The sequence below is a fragment of the Meriones unguiculatus genome (genome assembly GCF_030254825.1).
Source record: "Meriones unguiculatus strain TT.TT164.6M chromosome 13 unlocalized genomic scaffold, Bangor_MerUng_6.1 Chr13_unordered_Scaffold_37, whole genome shotgun sequence".
Lineage (NCBI taxonomy): Eukaryota > Metazoa > Chordata > Mammalia > Rodentia > Muridae > Meriones > Meriones unguiculatus.
Genome location: NW_026843647.1, coordinates 913,216 through 933,721, shown reverse-complemented (window position 1 = coordinate 933,721; position 20,506 = coordinate 913,216). Strand labels below are relative to the sequence as shown.

Genomic DNA, 20,506 nt, shown 5'->3' with positions numbered 1-20,506 from the left:
TTCCTCCTCCCTGTTTTGTAGTTTTTACAACTCAATATCACAGACTCGAATTCTATTTGCTCTATTCCCTGAGCATGGCCCTGACCACAAGTGTAAATTTGATCTGACTTATCAGCACTGAATACATAAGTTATTCTTTGTCTTTGTTGAGGCCCTTTTGGTTCGGAGACTCTTCACAGGCCTCTAACGGACATGCAGCAGAATTGTCGAGATGGCAAGTGGGACCTCAGTGTGGCCCAGAGAGCCAGGCTAATGCCTGTCTTTAAATTTAAATAGGCAGTGACGTTTAGAGACCAAGGAAGGAAGCAAGCTCATGTCTGCCCTGCCCTATGTCAGCTTATGCCTGATCTTTTATTTATTTTGGATTTTTTATTTGTGTGTGTGTGTGTGTGTGTGTGTGTGCGCACCAGTTTTGGAGCCTGTGTGTCACAGGGTGTAGCATGGCACTTAAAGGTCAGAGGGTAGCTTAGGGGAGTCATTTCCCTCCTTATATCACATGGATTCTGAAGATAAAGAAAGAAAAGAAGAAAAGGAACATGGCTGTGCCAAAGAATGGCAGGGGTTTGTCATAGATCCAGAGAGAGGGCATAGCCTTGGACCATCCGGGAGAGTCTATGGAGTGGCCATAACCCTGAACCATGTGTGTTTGGGGGAGGGATGAAAGGATGGGACAGAGGGGGGGCAAGGCAAAACAGCCAGGAGGCCCAAAGGTACAATAAAAACAAGAGGAGCTAACCAAAATGGTTGGATTATACAGGGAAAGGCAGACCCAGCCCCTGGGCTGGGGAATTCAGGGTAAAAAAAAGTGGTGGGGGGGGGATATGACAGCCAGGAGAGCCCTGGATGGAGGGCTGGACAGGGTCAAGACTGAGGGATGCTGTTTGTCCAGGGTTTGGGACCTGAAGAGCTTCCAGGAACAGAGCTCAGCTTTTCAGTCTCTATTTGTCACAAACAAGGCTCTGGCCACAAAAGTCCCCCACCTCCATCCACCTCCAAGCCTTCTCCATGGTCCCATGCAATTATTAACTGAAATGAGTCCTCTCACTGAAGAATCTGTATAACCAGTAGAGAGTCATATTTTGTACAAGCAACTTGATTTTTTTTTCACCTCGCTCAATCATTTCAAATCAAACTATGGCATTCAGGAAGTGTTTGAAATGCCTGCTATTTTAAGAAGATCAATGGTTGGACAGATTGCTCCTCCTCAGGTAATCTGAATGTCAATTGGCTCCTGTCGAGAGATATGAAAGATACGTGAGGAAACAATAGGCAGAGATAGCTCTGCCCTGCTCCAAAGCCTGACATACACACACACACACACACACACACACACACACACACACACACCAGCACACAGTAATTTTCCATGAGGGTTTCCTGTCCTTTTCACATTTCTGTGCCTTGAATTCCTTCTCCTTTTGCCTGAGCAATTTCATCCTACCAGCAGCTACCCTCCTGGCCAAATAATCCATGTCCTTACACATGCAAATCAAATGTTCTTTAGTTTCTGTTGTTGTCTTTTTTTAAAATTGTTTTGTTTTGGTTTTCTTTTTTTCTGGCAATTCTATCACACACACAGACAGATACACAGACACACACAGAGTGAATTTGAATTCTGTTTCATGATTGTATATTTATTGTAGTTTCTCAAGGGCCTGTTTCCATCTGCCAATGGGCCGAGGGCTTCACATCACCTATCATGGTATATTTTTTGCCAAATGGTTAAGTTTGCTGTGTCGCTTGTATGCTGGCATTAAGTTAAGGGATTTTGTTTTGTTTTGAAGTTGATTGCCATTTCATGGAGTGTGTTTCCTTGGTAAATAGTGGGTGAAAGTGTCACCTCTCATCTTTTTAAAATTGTGTGTGTGTGTGTATGTGTGTGTGTTTGTGCCCTCAGAAGCCAGAAGAGAGTGTGGGGTATCCTGGAGCGGGTTTGCCCAATGTGGGCACTGGAAACTGAACTCAGGTCCTTTAGAACATCGGGTAAGAATGGACGAGTGTTCTGGAAAAGCAGGCAGTGCTCCTGAACTCCGAGCTGTCTCTCCAGCCCAATTGTCTTTATGGTGGATTTCTGCATATAGCATCCACACTTCCTCTGTTTGCCTCCTTCCTCCACAGCCATCTCAAACTTAAGATGGGTTTAACCATTTCATGGTAGTTGTGACTTATCTGGAATTTAAAATGAAGTGGCTCTCCAGAGCACCGGGCAGAACTAAAGATCCCAGGCAACTATGCTGGCCATAAGGTTCTTGGCACGACAGACTGCTGGCATCCCAGATGTATCAAAAGCTGTCCTCTTTCTTTTTAAGTTTAACTTCTATTGTATGTGTTTGTATGTTTACCTGTGTGCCATATGTGTGCCTAGGGCCTGAGGAACCCAGAAGAGGGTGTCAGGGACCACACCTTGACTGAGACTGTTTAGATGTCATTAACCCTGGCCTCCATTTAGACTGTAGTCTCCCTTCAGAACAGACTTGGGGGAGCCTTTGGTTTCTTTGTCACTCTTCTCAGTGTGGCCACATTGAGCAAATCACCCTTTTCCTTCCTTCTTTCTACTGAGTTCCTTGAATTGGCTTGTTGGGGACAGGTAGCTGAACCTGACTTAGGGCACAGGTTGCAACCCCCACCCCAAGTTTGATAACATTGTGACATTATGAAGGACCCAGATGGACCATTCTCTACTGTCTTTGGTGAACTGTGCCCTCACTGTGCTAGCTGCCAAGATTTGTGGCTTATTTGTTAGGGAACCACAACCTGGCCCATCGTAACAGAGGAGAATATAAAAAAAGTAAGAGCTGTGTTCAAGATCTAAGTCAGAGATAACGATATAAAGTCTCTCAAAACTGAAATAGAAACATATAGAGATGGAAGCATTCTGTGAATGAACATTTTCCATCTTCGTTTCCGGCCACAGCGTGTGAGTTACAGTCAGACAACTGGTCAACCAGCTTCCTCGCCTTCAGCACTTTACAGGTTATCAAAATCACCGTTTAACTTTTCTCCCTACTGTGAACTCAGATGTTCTCTGGATCACACAATCGTAATTCCTCAGGGTGGAAAATGTGATGGGTCCAAACTCTGTAGGATGTTTCCGACTCTCAGTTGTCTCTTTGGACATCGCTGAGCAAATTTGAAAGCTATAAAATTCTTAACAGTAAGGAAAATAGTCATACACATTTAGTGACCATCTTATATTCCCCAGGCCTTCTTCTAACTGCTTAGACATGTGAACTCATTCATTCCTACTTACCTGAAAGAAGTTACTCAGGATTACTCAGGGAACACAGCCCAGACATATGCGTAGGTAGCGAGATGGTGAATCCTGACTTCTCTAGACAGGATTTTGAAAGATGAGCTTCTGAACGTGGTTCTCACCTTTGTTTTCTGGCAGCAACCTGAAGCCTCCCAGAGGAGGAGGCAGAGGCAGAGAGCTCAGTGTGACTGGGAGCTGCCTGAACTATTGTCCTCAGATAACGTAATATTCTCACCAGACTCTCAGCTCTGCCAGCGGGTGCTGGGTGACCCAGGACAAGCCGGATAACCTCTACCAAGCTTCTTCTTCATTTTTTTAAGCTATCAGATCTGAACTTAATTAATCTACAACCTGTTTTCAGAAATGAAATTCTCTAGTAATCTCAAGTAGGAAAATGGTCTCGCATGAATGTTACTGTATTTGCCAATCATTTAATTTACCCATGTTTCATAGGCCAGCAGTGGCCATGAAATTAATTCCATCTTAGAAAGGGTCACAGCCCAGGGATGAGGAACAAATAAGGCAGACAGACTAAGGTATCTTTGGAGTACAAAAGGCATGTTCTCGGTCACCAAGGAGGAGAGTCCATCATTTTGTTGGTTGCCAAGAATGTCAACTGGCTGAGTGTTTTTTAGGGCCTTACTATTTATATATACGGAGACAGGCCAGATGGGGATTTAACTGTGACACAGATCTATGAAGACTCGGGAAGACAAGGACACTATAAAAATGAAATATAGAAGTGGGGGCCAGGAGAGGGCAGCAGAAGATGGGCTGGAAATGTTCCACCATTTGTTAATAGGTGCAGAACTCAGGAAGGTCTGTGGTTTCCACCTCAAAACCACTTCAATGTTTTATTATTACTATTAGTAGTATTAGTATTAGTATTAGTATTATTAGCTATGGAAAATTATGGGTAAGTGAAACTCCTCTCCATTATGTTCTTTTAAAGACACATTCTTATTTTATTGGTGTGTGGAAAGCCAGGAGAGGGTATCTGACACCCCTGGAAACAGTGTGACATGAGTTAGTTACCACAAGGGTGCAAGGATCTATGTCAGGGAAGAGGGAACAAAGTTTTCTTGCTTAAGAAATTGCCCAGCTGGCCAGGAGTGGTGACATATATGCCAGTGATAGTGCAAGACCCCCCGAAGGTTGTCTTCCGTCAGGGAGACCCCGTACCCAAAGATCAACGAGTCCAGTTGTTTGGATGCAACCAGCAAGAGGTTTTATTGAGTACACGGGTACCCGGGGCGACAAAGTCTCTCGGAAGACTTGCGCGCCTCTCGGTTGGGGTGACAGGTTTTTATAGGGCTCGGGAGCAGGAAGCGCGGTTACAGAAGCGAGAAGCATAGTTACAAGGGTCTGATTGGGTGGTTTGAACAAAGCCGTAGTTAAGTCACGTACCCAGAACAGGGAAGGCGGGAAGGCAGATTGTGAGCAGGGTCACGTATTCGGAACCGGGAAGGCGGGAAGGCAGATTGTGAGCAGGGTCACGTATTCGGAACCGGGAAGGCGGGAAGGCAGATTGTGAGCAGGGTCACGTATTATGCTAGGACTTTATTCTTTCAATAGAGCCCTTTGGGGAGGCAGAGGCAGGCATGTGTATGTGAGTTTGAGACCAGCCTGCTCTACAGAGCGAGACCAGGATGGCCAGGGCTACACAGAAAGACCCTGTCTCAAAAAACCAAAGTGGGGAGCAGGGGGTTCCCCAAGGCTTCCAAAAGGATGGACAGTGGACTTGTTTCCTGCAGGCTGGAGGTTCCTGCTTTTCGGAGCAGGTCTCTGGCTCCCAAATGAGGAATGTGCTTTTGTTTGTTTGTTTGTGAGATTCTGAAGAAAAATATTTAAACAAAACAAAAAAATAAATAAAATAAAACGGGACGCTGTTTGCTTGCGTTTCAGAACCTTCTGTGGGGTCCACAAGCCCCTCCAGTTTTAAAAGCGAGTTCTAAAAAGATCCAGAAACCTCTTTGACACAATCCGGGGCTCTATCTAAGGCCAACCCTCTGCCAGAAGAGCCAAAGGCTCTTTAGGAAACTGGGGTAGGTGGTTAAGTCCATCAGTATTCCCAGCAGTGGACCCGATCCAGCTTGCACGTGGGGGGGGATGAGGATGGAGGTGGGGGAGGTTCTGGGTCACAGTGACCACAGGCCTTGTTTCCTCTTTAACTGAAGCTCTTTTGTTGGAGTCTATTGGAGTGTTAATTAAAGCCGGCCCGGTTGCTCCCTCAGATCTCTCCACCCAAGATAAAAAGATACCACAGCTAAAAATCTTGGAGGAATAAAAAAATCTGATCCCTGTCAAGTCCTGGGTCACTAGACAGTAGGGGAGAAGAGGACCAGAGTCCCTGGGCTGGTGGGGAGACCCTACCAACTGAGGGCGTAGCCAACTCCGGGCTGGTGGTCCAGGGTCTATAAGAAAGCAGGCTGAGCAAGCCCTTGAGCAGGGCCCGAAGGGGAAACTTCTTAGTTAGTGATGGTAAGGAGGTTCCGCCCACTGTGGGTGGAGTTATGGTGATTGATGGGTAGTTCCTGCCCACTGTGGGTGGTGCCATGCCTGGGCTGGTGGTCCTGGGTGTTATAAGGGCCCCCCCGCATCTTCTTGATTAATGATTGATGGGGAGGTCCCGTCCACTGTGGGCAGCGCCATGAGGGCTGTTGGGGAGGCTTGTGGTCCAGGGTCTGTAAGAAAGCAGGCTGAGCATGCCAGTGAGCAGCGACCTCCATAGACATCTTCTTAATTAGTGATGGATGGGGGCCCGCCCACTGTGGGCGGAGTCACATCAAAATCAGAGCCCAGTGGGGAAGGCAAGCAGGTTCAGGTGGAACCGGAATGGTTTCTTGAAACTTTCTATTGTACATGTGGGAGGCCAGACAGGGGAGCCAAGCCTGGAAGAAGTGAGCTTGCTTGTGTTCGAACTCTTGTATGCTTGTGCTTGTGTGTGTTTGCACCAGGTTGATGAAGGGCATCCTTCTTTATTTTCTTTCCGTCTTACCAAACTTCCACTCTTAGAGGGGCTGGAGAGATGGCTCAGAGGATAAGAGAACCAGCTGCTCTCCCAGAGGTCCTGAGTTCAAGTCCCGCCACCCACACAGCGGCTCAAGACATTCTGTAGTGAGATGTGGCACCCTCTGCTGGCGTGCAGGCGAACCTGCAGAGAGAGCACTCAGATTTGCTGTTAAAGAAACAGAATAAGGCCGAAAGTGGTACTAAGGAACAGATCCTAGATCCTATTTGGTTGGGAAAAAATATTCTCTTGTGGGGAGATAGATAGATAGATAGATAGATAGATAGATAGATAGATAGATAGATAGATAGATAGAGAGAAAATAGAGGAAAATGAAATTAGTAGCTGTGAATATTAAAAACGTGCTGTCAGACTTTTTTTGGTCTGTATCCTGCAGTGTTGGGACTTTACAATGAGCATTATTTTAATGTATTGAATATTTTAGGTACTATTTTGATTTTAAAGCTAAGGAAATATTTTCGAATGTTATTTTGAAGTTTTTTTTTTTTTAAATGTGCGCATTGTTCTTTGAAGTAAAAAAAAAATATGCCCAGTGGTGCACACTTATGATCCCAGCACCCGGGGAGGCGGAGGCAGGAGGATCTCTGTGAGTTCGAGGCTAGCCTGGCCTACAGAATGAGTTCAGGACAGCAAGAGAACACAGAGAAACCCCGTCTCAAAAACAAAAGAAAACAATAATATCAACAATTTATTTAAAAGGGACATATCAATCTTATGAGGATTATATCTTTACATTTTATTACACCCATAGAATATAACAGCAATGTACAACGTATTTCTAACCTTTGTTTTATTCTTAATTCACTAATTACTTAGCATCTAAAAAAATCCAACTGGGTTCAGTCTTGACATCTCTCCTTGCATTCTCTGGTTGAGCAAACTGGAGCTTCCAGCTTTCTTCCATGTCCTGTGGGCTTCAATATGGGTACCCAACAGGACCAAATCCCTCCAGACACAAAGACCCTGCTCCTTTTTTGACACAGGGTCTCACTCTATAGCCTAGGCTAACCTAGACCTCTTTTTGTAGCCCAGGCTGCCCTGAGAACTCCCTTTGTCGCCCTTGCTGGCCTGAAACCAATAATTCATAAACAGATGCATACCACGTCGGTTGGTTACCGTGAACTGTGAGCAGACTTGAAATGCTCCAGCTGTTCACTGTCCTTTCAGATGTCTCAGCCACAGATACCCACATGCCCTGTGGGCCAGCCCTAGCAGGGCCACCCAGCAAAGAGAGATCCCAGGTCCTCCCAATCCATTTCAAAGGGCTGGCATTGCCTCCTGTGTCACCGCCTCAGTCCCTTCTCATAGTTTGTCCCTCTCAGTCAGGAATGACTGAGTGTGCAAATTCTCTCTGGATTACCCTGCTCCCCAGCAGCATCCCTGTTTCTCCTCCTCCCACTCACCTTCTTTGCACACTGTCAGTTTAAGGTCAGCCTGATCTACAGAGTCCAGTACAGCCAAGGTTACACAGAGAGAACCTGTCTCAAGAAAGGAGGGGAAGAAGAAGGAGGAGGGGGAGGAGGAAAATTAGGAAGAGAAAGAGGAGGAGGAGGGGGAGGGGAAGAAGCAAGAGGAGGAGGCAGAGGAGGGGGAGGATGAGGAGGGAGAGGTGAGGGAGGAGGGGGAAAAGGAGATGGAGAAGGTAGAGGAGGAGGGGGAGGAAAAAGAGGGGGAGGCAGAAAGAAAGTAGAAAGTATTATAACATGAAACCTTGCTGCACAGATTTTCCCAAAGTGTTACATAAAAATATACAGGAAAAAGTATATGATGCATACATGAGATATGTAAACTTTCTATTTAAACTTGGCTCCCATCCCCAGGACATCTCATCAGAAACACATACAAGGGAGCTGGAGCGACGGCTCATAAGTGAAGAGAGCGGGCTGCTCTCCCAGAGGTCCTGAGTTCGATTCCCGACTTCCACATGGCAGCTCACGACCATCTATAGTGATATCTGGAGCCCTCTGCTGGCAAGCAGGTGTATATGCAGACAGAGCACTGTATACACTGTATATATAATAAATAAATAAATCTTAAAACAAACAAAAAGAAACACATACAAATACTCTAAAACCTGAACAGCCCTGCTTCCCGATATTGCATCTGTCCTTATGACTTTGAAGTCCTGATGGGGAGCTTAGACAAGAACACAGACAGACAGTAGCTTCGACAGTGTGGAGCCATACAGGTTAGGTAAGCAGTCACCTCCCCCCTCTTAGCCCAGGTTCCGAGAACACAACCCTGGGTGAAGGAGGGAACCCTTCACTCAGAAACTCGCCTCTTGCGTGGCTACAAATGAGGGCTTTTGCAACAGCCATTTAGGAACATTGACCCAAAAGGCCCATGTGTTTTCATTCAAGGGATGTTTACAAACACCCTGGCTCCTGCTTCAGCCGGCTTGTCAGCTGGATGACTTTCTCCTCCTAGAGGAAAGGGGAGGGGGAGAAGGAGGAGTAGAAGGAGGAGGAGGTGGAGATACAGGAGGGGGAGGAGGAGGAAGAGAAAGCTGGATCAGATCTGCCTGGAAGTAACTGGTGTATTCCAATTTCAAGCTAAGGCCCCTCACAATACTCCATACTCCAAAAGCTTGGAGCCGGAAGGCCTTATCTCACCAAACTCTGAATTCTCCATCCCCTATTCACTAGATGTGTGTTTCTGCCCATCCTTCCATCCATCACGGGCTTCCCAGACAAATGGCACAGTGCTTCTAGGATTCCATCACGAGAGACTGAAGAGAAACCAAGGCACCAAAAGTTCACCTCTCAAGGCCAGCAACTTAGCTCAGTTGGTAAAGCACTGGCCTTGCAAGCACAGGAACCTGAGTTCAAGTCCCAGGACCTGCCTCAATGTGAGATGGAGGCAGGAGGATCTCTGTGAGGTTCCAGGCCAGCCTGGTCCACAGAGCGAGCCCTCCAGGATAGCCTGGGCCACACAGAAGGACCCTGTCTCAGAGTTAGGGGAAGAATTCAAATATTAAAAGCTGAACAATTTTCCCATGACCTTGATTGCCTGGCACTTGCTCTCTCTTCTCCTAACCACAGTGGGGACTGTCAGGTTGCATTTGCTAAACAGATGAAGGGAAAGTAGCCTCCACCAGCTCTTCATGGTATTTTGTCATGGCACTGCACACATTTTGGGGGGCCACCCAGGTATGCCTGGAACTTCTTGACAGTTATAATGATGTGCAGACCCTTTTAAGACTGAAAGCCTGCTAGTCCAACTTCTTGACTGTTACAATGACATACAGACACTTTAAGACTGAAAGTCCTGGACTGGAGAGATGGCTCAGTGGCACTGTCTGCTCTTCCTAAAGGACCCGGGTTCAATTCCCAGTACCTACATGGTAGCTCACAACTGTCTATAATACCAATCCCAAGGGATCTGATACCTTCAAACTAATGTGCGTAAAATAAAATTAAATAAATTATTAAAAAAGACTGAAAGTCCTGCTAGATCTTCAAGCAGTTGACCTACTGATCTAACCTCAGTCCTACTTTTACACTTGCTTTCATTTCAGTACTCATGTATGTGTGTGCGTCCTTGTGCACACATCTGTATGTCATATCCGTATGCCATATGGCAGACAGGAAGTGAACTCCACAACAGTAGTGTGCGCTCTTCACAGCTGTGTCTCCAGCCAGGAGATGGGCAGCCTGTCTAACCACCTCCAAGTCTCCTTCAAGTGATGCTGAAGATGAGAAAATCTGGACGTGCTTGCCAGGGGGACAAGGAAAAGCTATGCAGATCATGGGAGCTTTTTCTGATCTTGCACTTTGTGGCTCTTCCAAAAAAAAGTGGCTAGTAGAGGTGAATCCCATTCCCATGAGTGTCTCTTCATGTTGAATCAGGATGAGAGGGGCAGTGCCAGGTCCCAAGTGACCCTTAGGGTGTACCCCACTTTCAGTGCTATCAGCAGCCATGCCAGGGAGATGGGCTGGCAGATGGTACAGCTTTGCATTCTGGCCATTATGAGGCATCTTTAAAGATGATTCAGGATGCTCCTGGGTGGTCATGTGCCCTTTGCCCTTCAGAGGACATGAGATCACTCCTCTGTTTTCTGTTTATGTGGTGAGAAGATGTCCACCTAACAGATGAATATTGGCAGGAGAGATGGCTTGGTGGCTAAGAGCACCCACTGGCTGCTCTTCCAGAGGACCCAGGTTCAAGTCTCAGCACCCACACAACTGTCTGTGGCTTCTATTCCGTGTGAGGATCTGACACCTTCATGCAGATGCGCCTGCGCTCAGAACACTGATATTGGTACATGAAATAAAAATTGAAAGAATCAGACTAACTTTGTAACCTATGTTTCTTTTAATTGCCTTATAACTTATATTTGCAAGTTTTAGGCCCATGTTAAATAAAGCCTCTTAGTGCTTCTCCAGAGAACCGAGGAATGTAAAAGTTCCTGACATTAGCCATCTGTGAGGGCAGAGATAAGGAAGAGAACAAGCAGAGATCTCTACTAAATGGAGAAAAAACAGCCGGTGAGATGGGCTTTGTTTGGAAACTGGGCCAAATGGCCCTAATCCTTCTCCTGACCTTTGATCCAAAGCCTGTAACCCCCACTCCTCAGAACAGACATGGGATGAGTTAATCACCCCCCCCACATTTAACTGTGGATGGCAGGAAATTCCAAACTGACTTGAAGATCAGATATTTACGACAGGGCTGACTAGACCTAAGGGTGACCAGAACTAACCAATTATTTTAAAAGTTAGACACTTCATCCAATCCTAACTTGCCAAGAAGTCAACCCCAGGAGATTCCTGCCTTGTGTCTTAAAAACCTAAGCTCTTGGTCTCCCGGTGCTACTCCTAGCTGATCAGCAGGGGTGACCCCATTGCAATGGTTAAGAAGAGTGAGTCTCTTGCGTTTTTGCATCGATGGATGATTAGTTTCCTGAGTTCTCTTCATACCTTCTTATATTTAGGCTCTTGCTGGGCCTAACATTATGGGGGCTCGTCTGGGATTTAGGGGTACTGAGGAGAACTCTGGACACTGGCTATCGGAGGACTCATCTGAGCTCAGAAGTAGGTACCGCAGTTGTCCTTGTCCTGTGTCTCTTGTCTGTTACATGTTTGTTCTGTTATACCAACAATGGCAGTGTTGGGTTTATGGTCTGGCTCGCGAGCATCTGTAGAAGGGGTTCGAGTCCCCTGAGTGGTTCGAGGCCACTCGCCTGGAACGGTCTCATTAAGGCAGACAGACGTGTCATTAATGCCGAGGCCGTGGGGCATCCTGTAGGATGCTAAGCTTGCCCCTTTCTGTGAAAAGGGAGGAGGCAGAGAGATTCTGATCCTCCAAGCTGGATTGGGGGTTGCTCCCCCAACAATCTGAGTCTGTGCGCCTTGGCCAAATAAGGCAAGGTGGCAATTCCTGTGTCTCTCATGTATGTATGTGTTTTTCTGTGTCTGTTTCTTTGTAGACTTGGACTGACGAAAATTTGGACAGAGGACAGTTAAAATTAGGACTTGTTCTCGGCTGGGGAGGGCACACGGCTGCATGGCAGGTGATACCAAGCAGTGTGCTCTCCCTCCCGAGGAGAAGGGAGTGCTTTCAGGTGGCTGGGGAGACGCGGTGGAGCTGGCTGCCAGGGCTGAGCTTGGGAACTTGAGCCTCCATGGAATAACAATGCACACCCAGCAGGGCACGGGTTTGATGTGGCCCCTTATGATGGGCAGCCAAAGAGGGAGAGGCCTGGCTGGGAAGCGGGTTCAGGACCTTTGGGGGAGGTAAGCTAGAGTGAAGCTCACAAGAGAGCCAAGGGAGCAGGCAAGGCTCGTGGGCTCCCTTGGTGGAAGTCCTTGTACATGGCTAGGCAGGGAGCAGCACCCGACAGGAGCTGCTCAGGCCACTGAAAGTGAGGAAAAACTCCTCCCCCTTCCCTTCAAGTCAGCTCAGCAGGGAAGTGAGCAGCAGGAGCTCGCCAAGGCCTCTTGCTCCTCTCTTCCCTCCTCCCACCTAGGGGGCGTGAGTCAATTGCAATTTACAGATCAAACAAAGATGTAGGAAGAAAACTGCAGTTGCTGTAATGTTTAGAGTTACAGCTGAGTCTAAATTAAAAAAAAAAGTTTTGTCTGTCTATTTAAATATATGGCCATTTTATAATTATTTTCAACTGGTCTTAAATGGTTGGTATGATAAAAAATAATTGGGTATGTTTTAAGGTTAAAATTCAAATTCTTGTTTAAAACATGTATATGTGCCTATGTGTTTATAAGGTATATAAATGCATATGTTTAAATAACAACAATGTAAATTGCCACATGGTGTGGCTCAGGAAAAGAACAAAGTTTGCAAAATCTCTGAGTCAAAATGATTTTATTTCCTTTTAGGATAAGAAGGAAGTCTTGTTCTGAGTTGGTATTGCTTCCAAAGATTGGGTTGTTTGCACTGATAAATTTTGGTCTTAAAAATTTGGTTTTGGCTTTTAAAATTATGGTTATGCTTTATAAATTTACTCCAGAAAAAGATACTTTGTTTTGATATTGCAAAGACGAGTTTTAAAAATGTTTAAGATGATAAAACGTTTACAGTTTATCAGATTTTTTTAAGCAATAACTCTTGGGCAGTCTAACAATGAACTTAGAACAGTTTCCCAACCCTTTGAAAAATTAGAAAAAAATTTTCATGGGAGTTTTTCTGTTGTCTAAAAAAGAGAGAGTGAGCAAGAGATATTAAAGAAAGAAATAGCTTGTCTAAAGCAAGAGTGTCTGGTTAAGACAGAAAAATGAAGCTATGAACCTAAAGGTATACAGAATGTTCTAAAAGGTCTGTGTATGTATATAAAAGCCAGGGAGCATATGAATGATGTTTGCTTTGGTTCTTTATACCTGCAAATATTATTTGAGAAAAAACTGTAAAATATCTTGTACTTCATTTAAAAGGCTGGTGATTCTTCATTGCAAAATGTTTTCTTATGTTCTCTTAAAAAAATCTGGCTGACAGGTTTGATGTGGACAGAATAATTCATACAGTTTAAAATTGTTCTATGCTATTGTTTGTTCTGAACTGTTCTGTTAGGCAATTGGTTCTCAAACTTGTTTGATCCCAGTGTGTAAAGCTTTTTGCTCTTAAGTTTTAAAAACATGGGGAGATTCATAAGATTTGCTAGCCCCTTTATAAATTGTGCCTGATTAAAGGTCTTGTTTTGATTTTAGTCAGAAAGAGCAGATTTAAAGTTACACTATAGACTAAGTTTTATCCAGTCCTTTTGTTTAGGTTGTTTTTCTAAGGTTAAATTTAGGATGGGTAACTATGAAGTTTGCCTATATGGATCTACTTGAAATTTGATTCTAAAACATGCATCTAAGGAATATGCCAAATTAGAGATTATAGCATTCTGTTTTATAGGACACAATTTAGAGCAGATGATAAAAATAGACAAAGAGTAACTCAGATATGCTGGCCCTCAAGCTTGTCAGAGATCTGATGAATATGGCATTTTAACATGTGTAAGTTCATTGTGACAGAAAGTCCCAAAATCTTGGCAGTAGCTCCCCAAGGTCTCCGAGAAGATTTGGACAATGACAGATGACCATAACTCTGTATTGTGGTATGCTAACCACTGGGCAATACTGCCTCAACTGGCCCACTGCTAGAGCCCAGCCTAACTGTGGATGCAGCTGTGGACACCTGCAGAGTCATTGTTTCACATTGTCTGAGGTGAGGTGAGGTCAATCTCTCCTGTTCCTCTCTCCACAGCAGCAGTTTCTCATCCTCTATGCCTGATGGCTGGATTGCCTCTGCTCAGGAAGCCAGGAGACCACATGAGCCAGGGACACTGCCTAGGTGATGGACTAACTAGTCATCTCTGTCATTTTGATTGGTACATGGATTGTTACATTTACTTAGCTCATAATTTATCCTTCTCAGGTCTCTGATCACATTGATGGCTAGGCTGGAAGGCTAGGCTAAGTTAACTGTAGCTTGGCAGCTAAAGAGCAGACAAATAGGTCCACTATCAGCTCATTGGACAGTTCATTAGTTAGTTAGAACTACTAGGTACTATATCTTTTGTGTAAAAAGAAAAACAGGTTTGCCCTGCTCACAGGCTTTATATCAATTGCCTGTGTCTTATGATAAGTAGTTGGATAAAAAGATATAGAGATTATGTAGGGTCTGAGGATATAGGAGTTTAGGTTATGATGATTTAATTATTTATTGCAGAGCTGGGAATTGAACCTAGCACCTCAGACTTACTAGGTAAGTTCTACCACCGAGCTACATTCTCAGTGCTCAGAAGTTTAGGTTATAAAAATAAAAAATGTTGTTTGGTCTAAAAAAAAAATGTTTCAGGGTTGATTATTGCAAAAAATTTAGGGAGTCTAAATGCTTTAAAATATGTAAAAATGAGTTATAATGATAGAAAAATGATTTAAGACATATTAAAAAGGGGAGATATTTTAGATTTCTTCTCTTTGCTACCCTTGTGCTTATACTGGTATAAGATTTCAAAAGTTCAGAATTTTGGCATTGATCAATAGACTTCTGATAAGTTGATGGGACACTGACTGCTTACTATTTAGTCACAAGCTTGAAATTTTAATTTCCTTTGGTTGTTTTCTGAAAATAGATTTAAAGGTATTTATCATCATGCTAAAAACATCTGTTTAATGTATATATCTGACCGAAAAGTCATAGCTCTTATTATGGTATTCTTAATGTCTGCCATTTCTGGGGTAGACTTTGACACAGAAACATCTTAAACCTACTCCTTCTAGTTTCTTTGTTAAGAAAAATATGAGCATCCAGGGTTTAGCAGTAAAGCCATTAATGTATTCCTGTCTAAATGTACAAAAGGTAGCTGAGCTCCTTTAATGGCTAATTACCAACAGGGCTCACAGTTAAAATGTTAGAGTTTCAGACTGTGGACAAACTTAAGTTGTTTATAAAAGGTACAAAACAAACACCTGACTGTTGCCCATTCTGTTGGATATAGTTTTACCTGTTACTCTCAAAATGTTGTTTTATTAGATTTGCTGATATGTTACTTTTCTGAGTCTTTTAATATGTATTTTCTTTTGCGTACCAAAAATTCATATGAGTTTATAGAAATCAAAAGGTCATGAGACCTAGATCTGGCATAGCTCAAACGGATCCCAGATGAGTTTTTCCCTGGTCTTAGGATTCCTCATTTTTTCCATGTAATAGACAAATCTTAACTTCTGTCTCTAGTCTGAATTTGTCTCAGCAGATTTTCACCTGGTTGACTCTATTTCTGGGACCAGCTATGGACTACAAGCTGAAATCCGGACTTTTTGGAAGCTGACATGACTGGTCCCCATCTCTTCCATTGAATCAACTAACCAGAGACTGTTAAGGACTGCCTTGCCTCATTGACCAGACTTTGACTGCCTCCTAGTAATCTTTACTAAATTAGGAAAAACTTATAATTGGACAAAAGGCCATGATTTTGGCATCAAAATAAGAGATTCTAGTATCTTGGGTGAAAGCTCTAAAGATCCAGGAGAAATTCAGTTAAAAGCAACTCCCTTGGGCACTCAAGAAATAGGACCCTTAGCTACTCTGCTTGTTTTTTTCAGTGTTTGAACCCTGCATTGTAAATCATCTGGTTATGTTTATTAGGAAAAAGATTAGTGCAGTGCAAGTGCTTACACTAAGATAATATTACTGAAGAGTAAATATGACTGGACATAGAATGAAAACTAAAACCCAGATAATTACAGACTAAGGTAACTACCCACGTACTCGCCCCAACTTTTGACCAGCATTTCAGCCTCTTTCAAACTGAGATATCAACGGCCCAGTCATCAGCATAAAGAAATTTCAGAAGACGGATCTTCGACCCACTGTCCCATTCTACAGGCTGAAATGTTGAGTCAAAAGACAAAATTTTCTTAAAATAGAATCCTCACTCTACAGCTGCTTCATGATTGAAGCAGTTACAAGTAGAAGAAGGAAATGAAAGAATCAGATTAACTTTGTAACCTATGTTTCTTTTAATTGCCTTATAACTTATATTTGCAAGTTTTAGGCCCATGTTAATTAAAGCCTCTTAGTGCTTCTCCAGAGAACCGAGGAATGTAAAAGTTCCTGACATTAGCCATCTGTGAGGGCAGAGATAAGGAAGAGAACAAGCAGAGATCTCTACTAAATGGAGAAAAAATCACCGGCTGGCACCGGTGAGATGGGCTTTGTTTGAAAACTGGGCCAAATGGCCCTAATCCTTCTCCTGACCTTTGATCCAAAGCCTGTAACCCCCACTCCTCAGAACAGACATGGGATGAGTTAATCACCCCCCCTACATTTAACTGTGCATAGCAGGAAATTCCAAACTGACTTGAAGATCAGATATTTACGACAGGGCTGACTAGACCTAAGGGTGACCAGAACTAACCAATTATTTTAAAAGTTAGACACTTCATCCAATCCTAACTTGCCAAGAAGTCAACCCCAGGAGATTCCTGCCTTGTGTCTTAAAAACCTAAGCTCTTGGTCTCCCGGTGCCACTCCTAGCTGATCAGCAGGGGTGACCCCATTGCAATGGTTAAGAAGAGTGAGTCTCTTGTGTTTTTGCATCGATGGATGATTAGTTTCCTGAGTTCTCTTCATACCTTCTTATATTTAGGCTCTTGCTGGGCCTAACAAAATTAGGACTCCATTGATCCTCTGTAAGGCTTGGGATGTCTGAAGAGGTGTTGCCTTCACTGTGTCAAGTAGTAGCTCACTCCTTCCAAGGATGTGACACACACACACACACACACACACACACACACACACACACACTGTGTTCTGAAATATGGTGCCCAAATTTATTCTCCTTAAAGACAGCTCCATCCGGGTAAATCCCACTCTCCAGCAAGACAGGAAGAACAGAGGGAAACAACTGAAACCGTTCACTCTGGTCTCACAAAAGTTCTTACACAAGAAGTGAAAAAACATGGGGAAAGATGAAGTTGGTTTTTTGGTTTTTTTCTTCCCCCCTTAAGTTTTCCCTGGAAGTTCCTGCAAGACTGTAGCTTTTCTCTGTATTCAAATCTGGGTCTACTTACAGAATTTCCACAAGCCCTTAAGGAAATAACCTGTTTCTACACATGAAATAAGTACATCGTATTCCCAGGCATCATATGTGTTAGTATTTTGGAACACAACATGCTTCTGGGTTGCTCAGCAACCTATGACGTCATCATATGTCACCTGCCAGTGGTCACACCTGGAAGGCATGGTTACCGTGCCCTCATAAAAGGTCTGATCCGACATGTGGTCGCTCTCTTACTCTTGCTCTTACTCCTACCCTTACACCCTCTCTTCTCTCTCTTGGGGTGCCCCTCCTTTCCCCTTCTCTATCCCCCTCTCTTTTCCCACCATGCCCTGCTACCCACTTCCTCCATACCCCCCTAATAAACCTCTCACAGAGAATACCAGTTGTCCCCCTGCTTCATCTATTTTTAGTTTTTAACAATTTGCATATGGGCTCTGTCCCACTGTCCATTGCTGTGGCTCTTCTGCTTCATGAAGGCAAGAGGAGGCCTCAGGACCATGTCTGTGAGCTCTCACTCAGCAAGGATCCTTCTCTTTCTCTTTGCACAGGATGCATGAAAACCAGCTCTAGCAATCCTTGGGGTCTCTGGGGTGACCCTGAACTAATAGCAAAACAGCACAGAAACATTGGCTTTAAGAGAACATATTTGCTTAGGCTACAGGGGCAGGGTTAGGGGTGCATAATCCAATTATGCCCTGTTATCAGTGCCATTTGAAGTCCCCCACCATGGCTGTCTTGTTAATCACCATGGAATTATGCAGGATATAGCTGGCAGGTAGCTATGCTTGTAATTAATGTAATTATAGGTGAGCGGACTGACCTGTCTTTTTCACTGTTTACCAACCTATGGCTAGCTGTGTGCATGCATTTCTCTGATGGCTGTCTCCAAAGCGATGTTGGTAAAGTCAACCTCAGAGTGTCTGGGGGCTTTGCCTGGGCAGCCAGCAGCACAGCCTGCTCTGATGGTATCCAAATGTCCCCCTACCACTCCTCAGCCTTTACCTCCATCCATTAAAGCTTCTAGGGGTTTTGCTCCACAAGGAAACCCAGAGTTCTCCTGTAGAACTTTCCAGAAAGCCACCGAGAGCACTGGAGATTGTTGCTTGGCTATTCCACCTGTTCCCCTCATTTATTGGTCAGCAAGTCCTATTTTTAGCAGCCTTTGATAAACCATTCCTTATGAGGTATGATTATTTCATTCATTATTCTATCTGGTGAGGTATTAATAAATATATGTGTGTATGCCTATATACCTATAGGTGTATATACATATTTAATTATACATTTAATATATATATTTATATATTTAATTATATATGTTTATACACATATTTAATTATATATTCAATATATTTAATATATTTATACATTTAATATATTTAATTATACATACATGTATACATACATATTTATTTAATTACCGATAATTGCATGTGTGTTTATATGTATATGTATATATAAACTATATTAGCAACTACTGCTGTATTTTTATCCATTATGTATAGCATAGCTTCACTGAGAGGATTTGGAAGAGTTTACATTTATAGACAAACACTAGGAGCAAAAACACTTTTTCCAAGGTTACGAGGCCTGGGTCACCTTATTTAAGCTCTCTGAGCCCGGGTCTTTTTCTTTGTCATGGTGGGAGGAGATTAAATGACCCTTTTACTTAAGGCACTGGGCATCAGGCCTCTCCTGTCTGGTCAGCAGCAGCCACTGTTGGGAGCCACGTGGCTCTGACAGCTGCTTTGATATTTAAATCTCAGCAGAAAGACAGCTTTTACCAGGACTTTACTGAAGTCAGGGAAGAATTTGCAAGTCCATCTCTTTTGTTTGTGACAGCAGGTGGGATAGCTTGTGAAGATCACACAACTCTTGCTTCAACTCCTTGTGAATTTAACCCATTGTTCTGAGCTGTTTTTACTCTGGCTTAAAAGCTCTCTGCAATAAAAAGTCAGGCTTTCTCCTTGATGCTGCTATGGCTGCTGCTGTGGCTGAGAGTCTGGAGCCTCTTTAAAAAGTCTCCTGTGTGTTATGTGTTGATATGATTTAATAAAAGTTATTAATGAGCAAGTCCGCACCCCTTCAAGATTTAATGTAGAGGTGGCTGATCATTTTATACATATAAATGTTTAGATTTGTGATCCTTTTAAGATGTTTATAAGATTACTTTTTAATATAATTGCTTCTTGATTACCCCAAATTTAAGCTTGCCAGTAAAGAAAAGCTGTCTGAGAAGTTATGTTGCTTGCTCATCTTCTTTATCGATTACAAGTTGGTTAATTACAAGTGCGTTTCGGGTCTTGGGGATAACTTGACTTCATATTTGTTTTTCACCCATAATAGATAAAACATTTGATCATGTGAAGGTATTGGAGAATATGTGTTTTATTTTGCATATATTTATTGTACTCATTCACTTAAAAACAGTGTTACCACATTTTGTGTTTAGTACTCCTTGAGAGATCTTGCTGAGATAGATAAGCTATGGAAAAAGAGTAAAAGTGTCATCTGAACAGGCACTCTGGGTCTTGTTCTGTCCACCAAGGTATATGTACATAGGGTGGTTTAGACCTCACTCTTTGGAGTTTGTTTCATCCACAAAGATGTATATATATATATATATATATATATATATATATATATATATATGTATGTAAGGTTGGGATAGAACTTGCTCTTTTGTGTTTGCTCCATCCACCGTGATGTATATGTATGTAAGGTGGTTTGGTGCTTGCTTTTTAGAGTTTGTTCCATCCACAAATATGTATATATGTAAGGTGGTTTGGAACTTATTTTTCAGAGTTTCTTCCATCCATCACATTATATATATATATATATAGATAGATAGATAGATAGATAGATAGATATAGATAGATATATCTATCTATCTATCTATCTATCTATCTATCTATCTATCTATCTATCTATATATGCGTGTAGGATGGACTGAAACTCCCTCTCTGGAGTTTGCTCCATCTACCCAGTATGTGAATGTGTATGTATGTATGCAGGTATGTTTGTATGTATGTGACTGTGTACAGTATAAGAAGCCTGTAAGAGAAGCTATATGAAGAGAAGTTTAAATAAAGAGAAGCCTTGGGAACCTACTTGCTGGAGTCTGTCTTACTTCATCGTCAAGAATAAGTGGTGTGTGTGTGTGTGTCTGTGTGTGTCTGTGTGTGTGTGTGTGTGTGTGTGTGTGTAAGTATGA

The 20,506-nt window shown here is 43.2% G+C and overlaps 1 protein-coding gene across 1 annotated transcript in view; it reads right to left on the bottom strand.

Moving 5' to 3' along the window:
• The window catches only part of LOC132650939 (zinc finger protein 431-like), a gene marked incomplete at its 3' end in the record, with an annotated part of 149,153 nt that overhangs the window by 29,157 nt on the left and 99,490 nt on the right, over window positions 1–20,506 (bottom strand). The window contains exon 3 of the mRNA XM_060376260.1: window positions 3,233–3,242. Within this exon, the coding sequence (XP_060232243.1) occupies window positions 3,233–3,242 (10 nt within the window). The remainder of the gene's footprint in view (window positions 1–3,232; window positions 3,243–20,506) is intronic.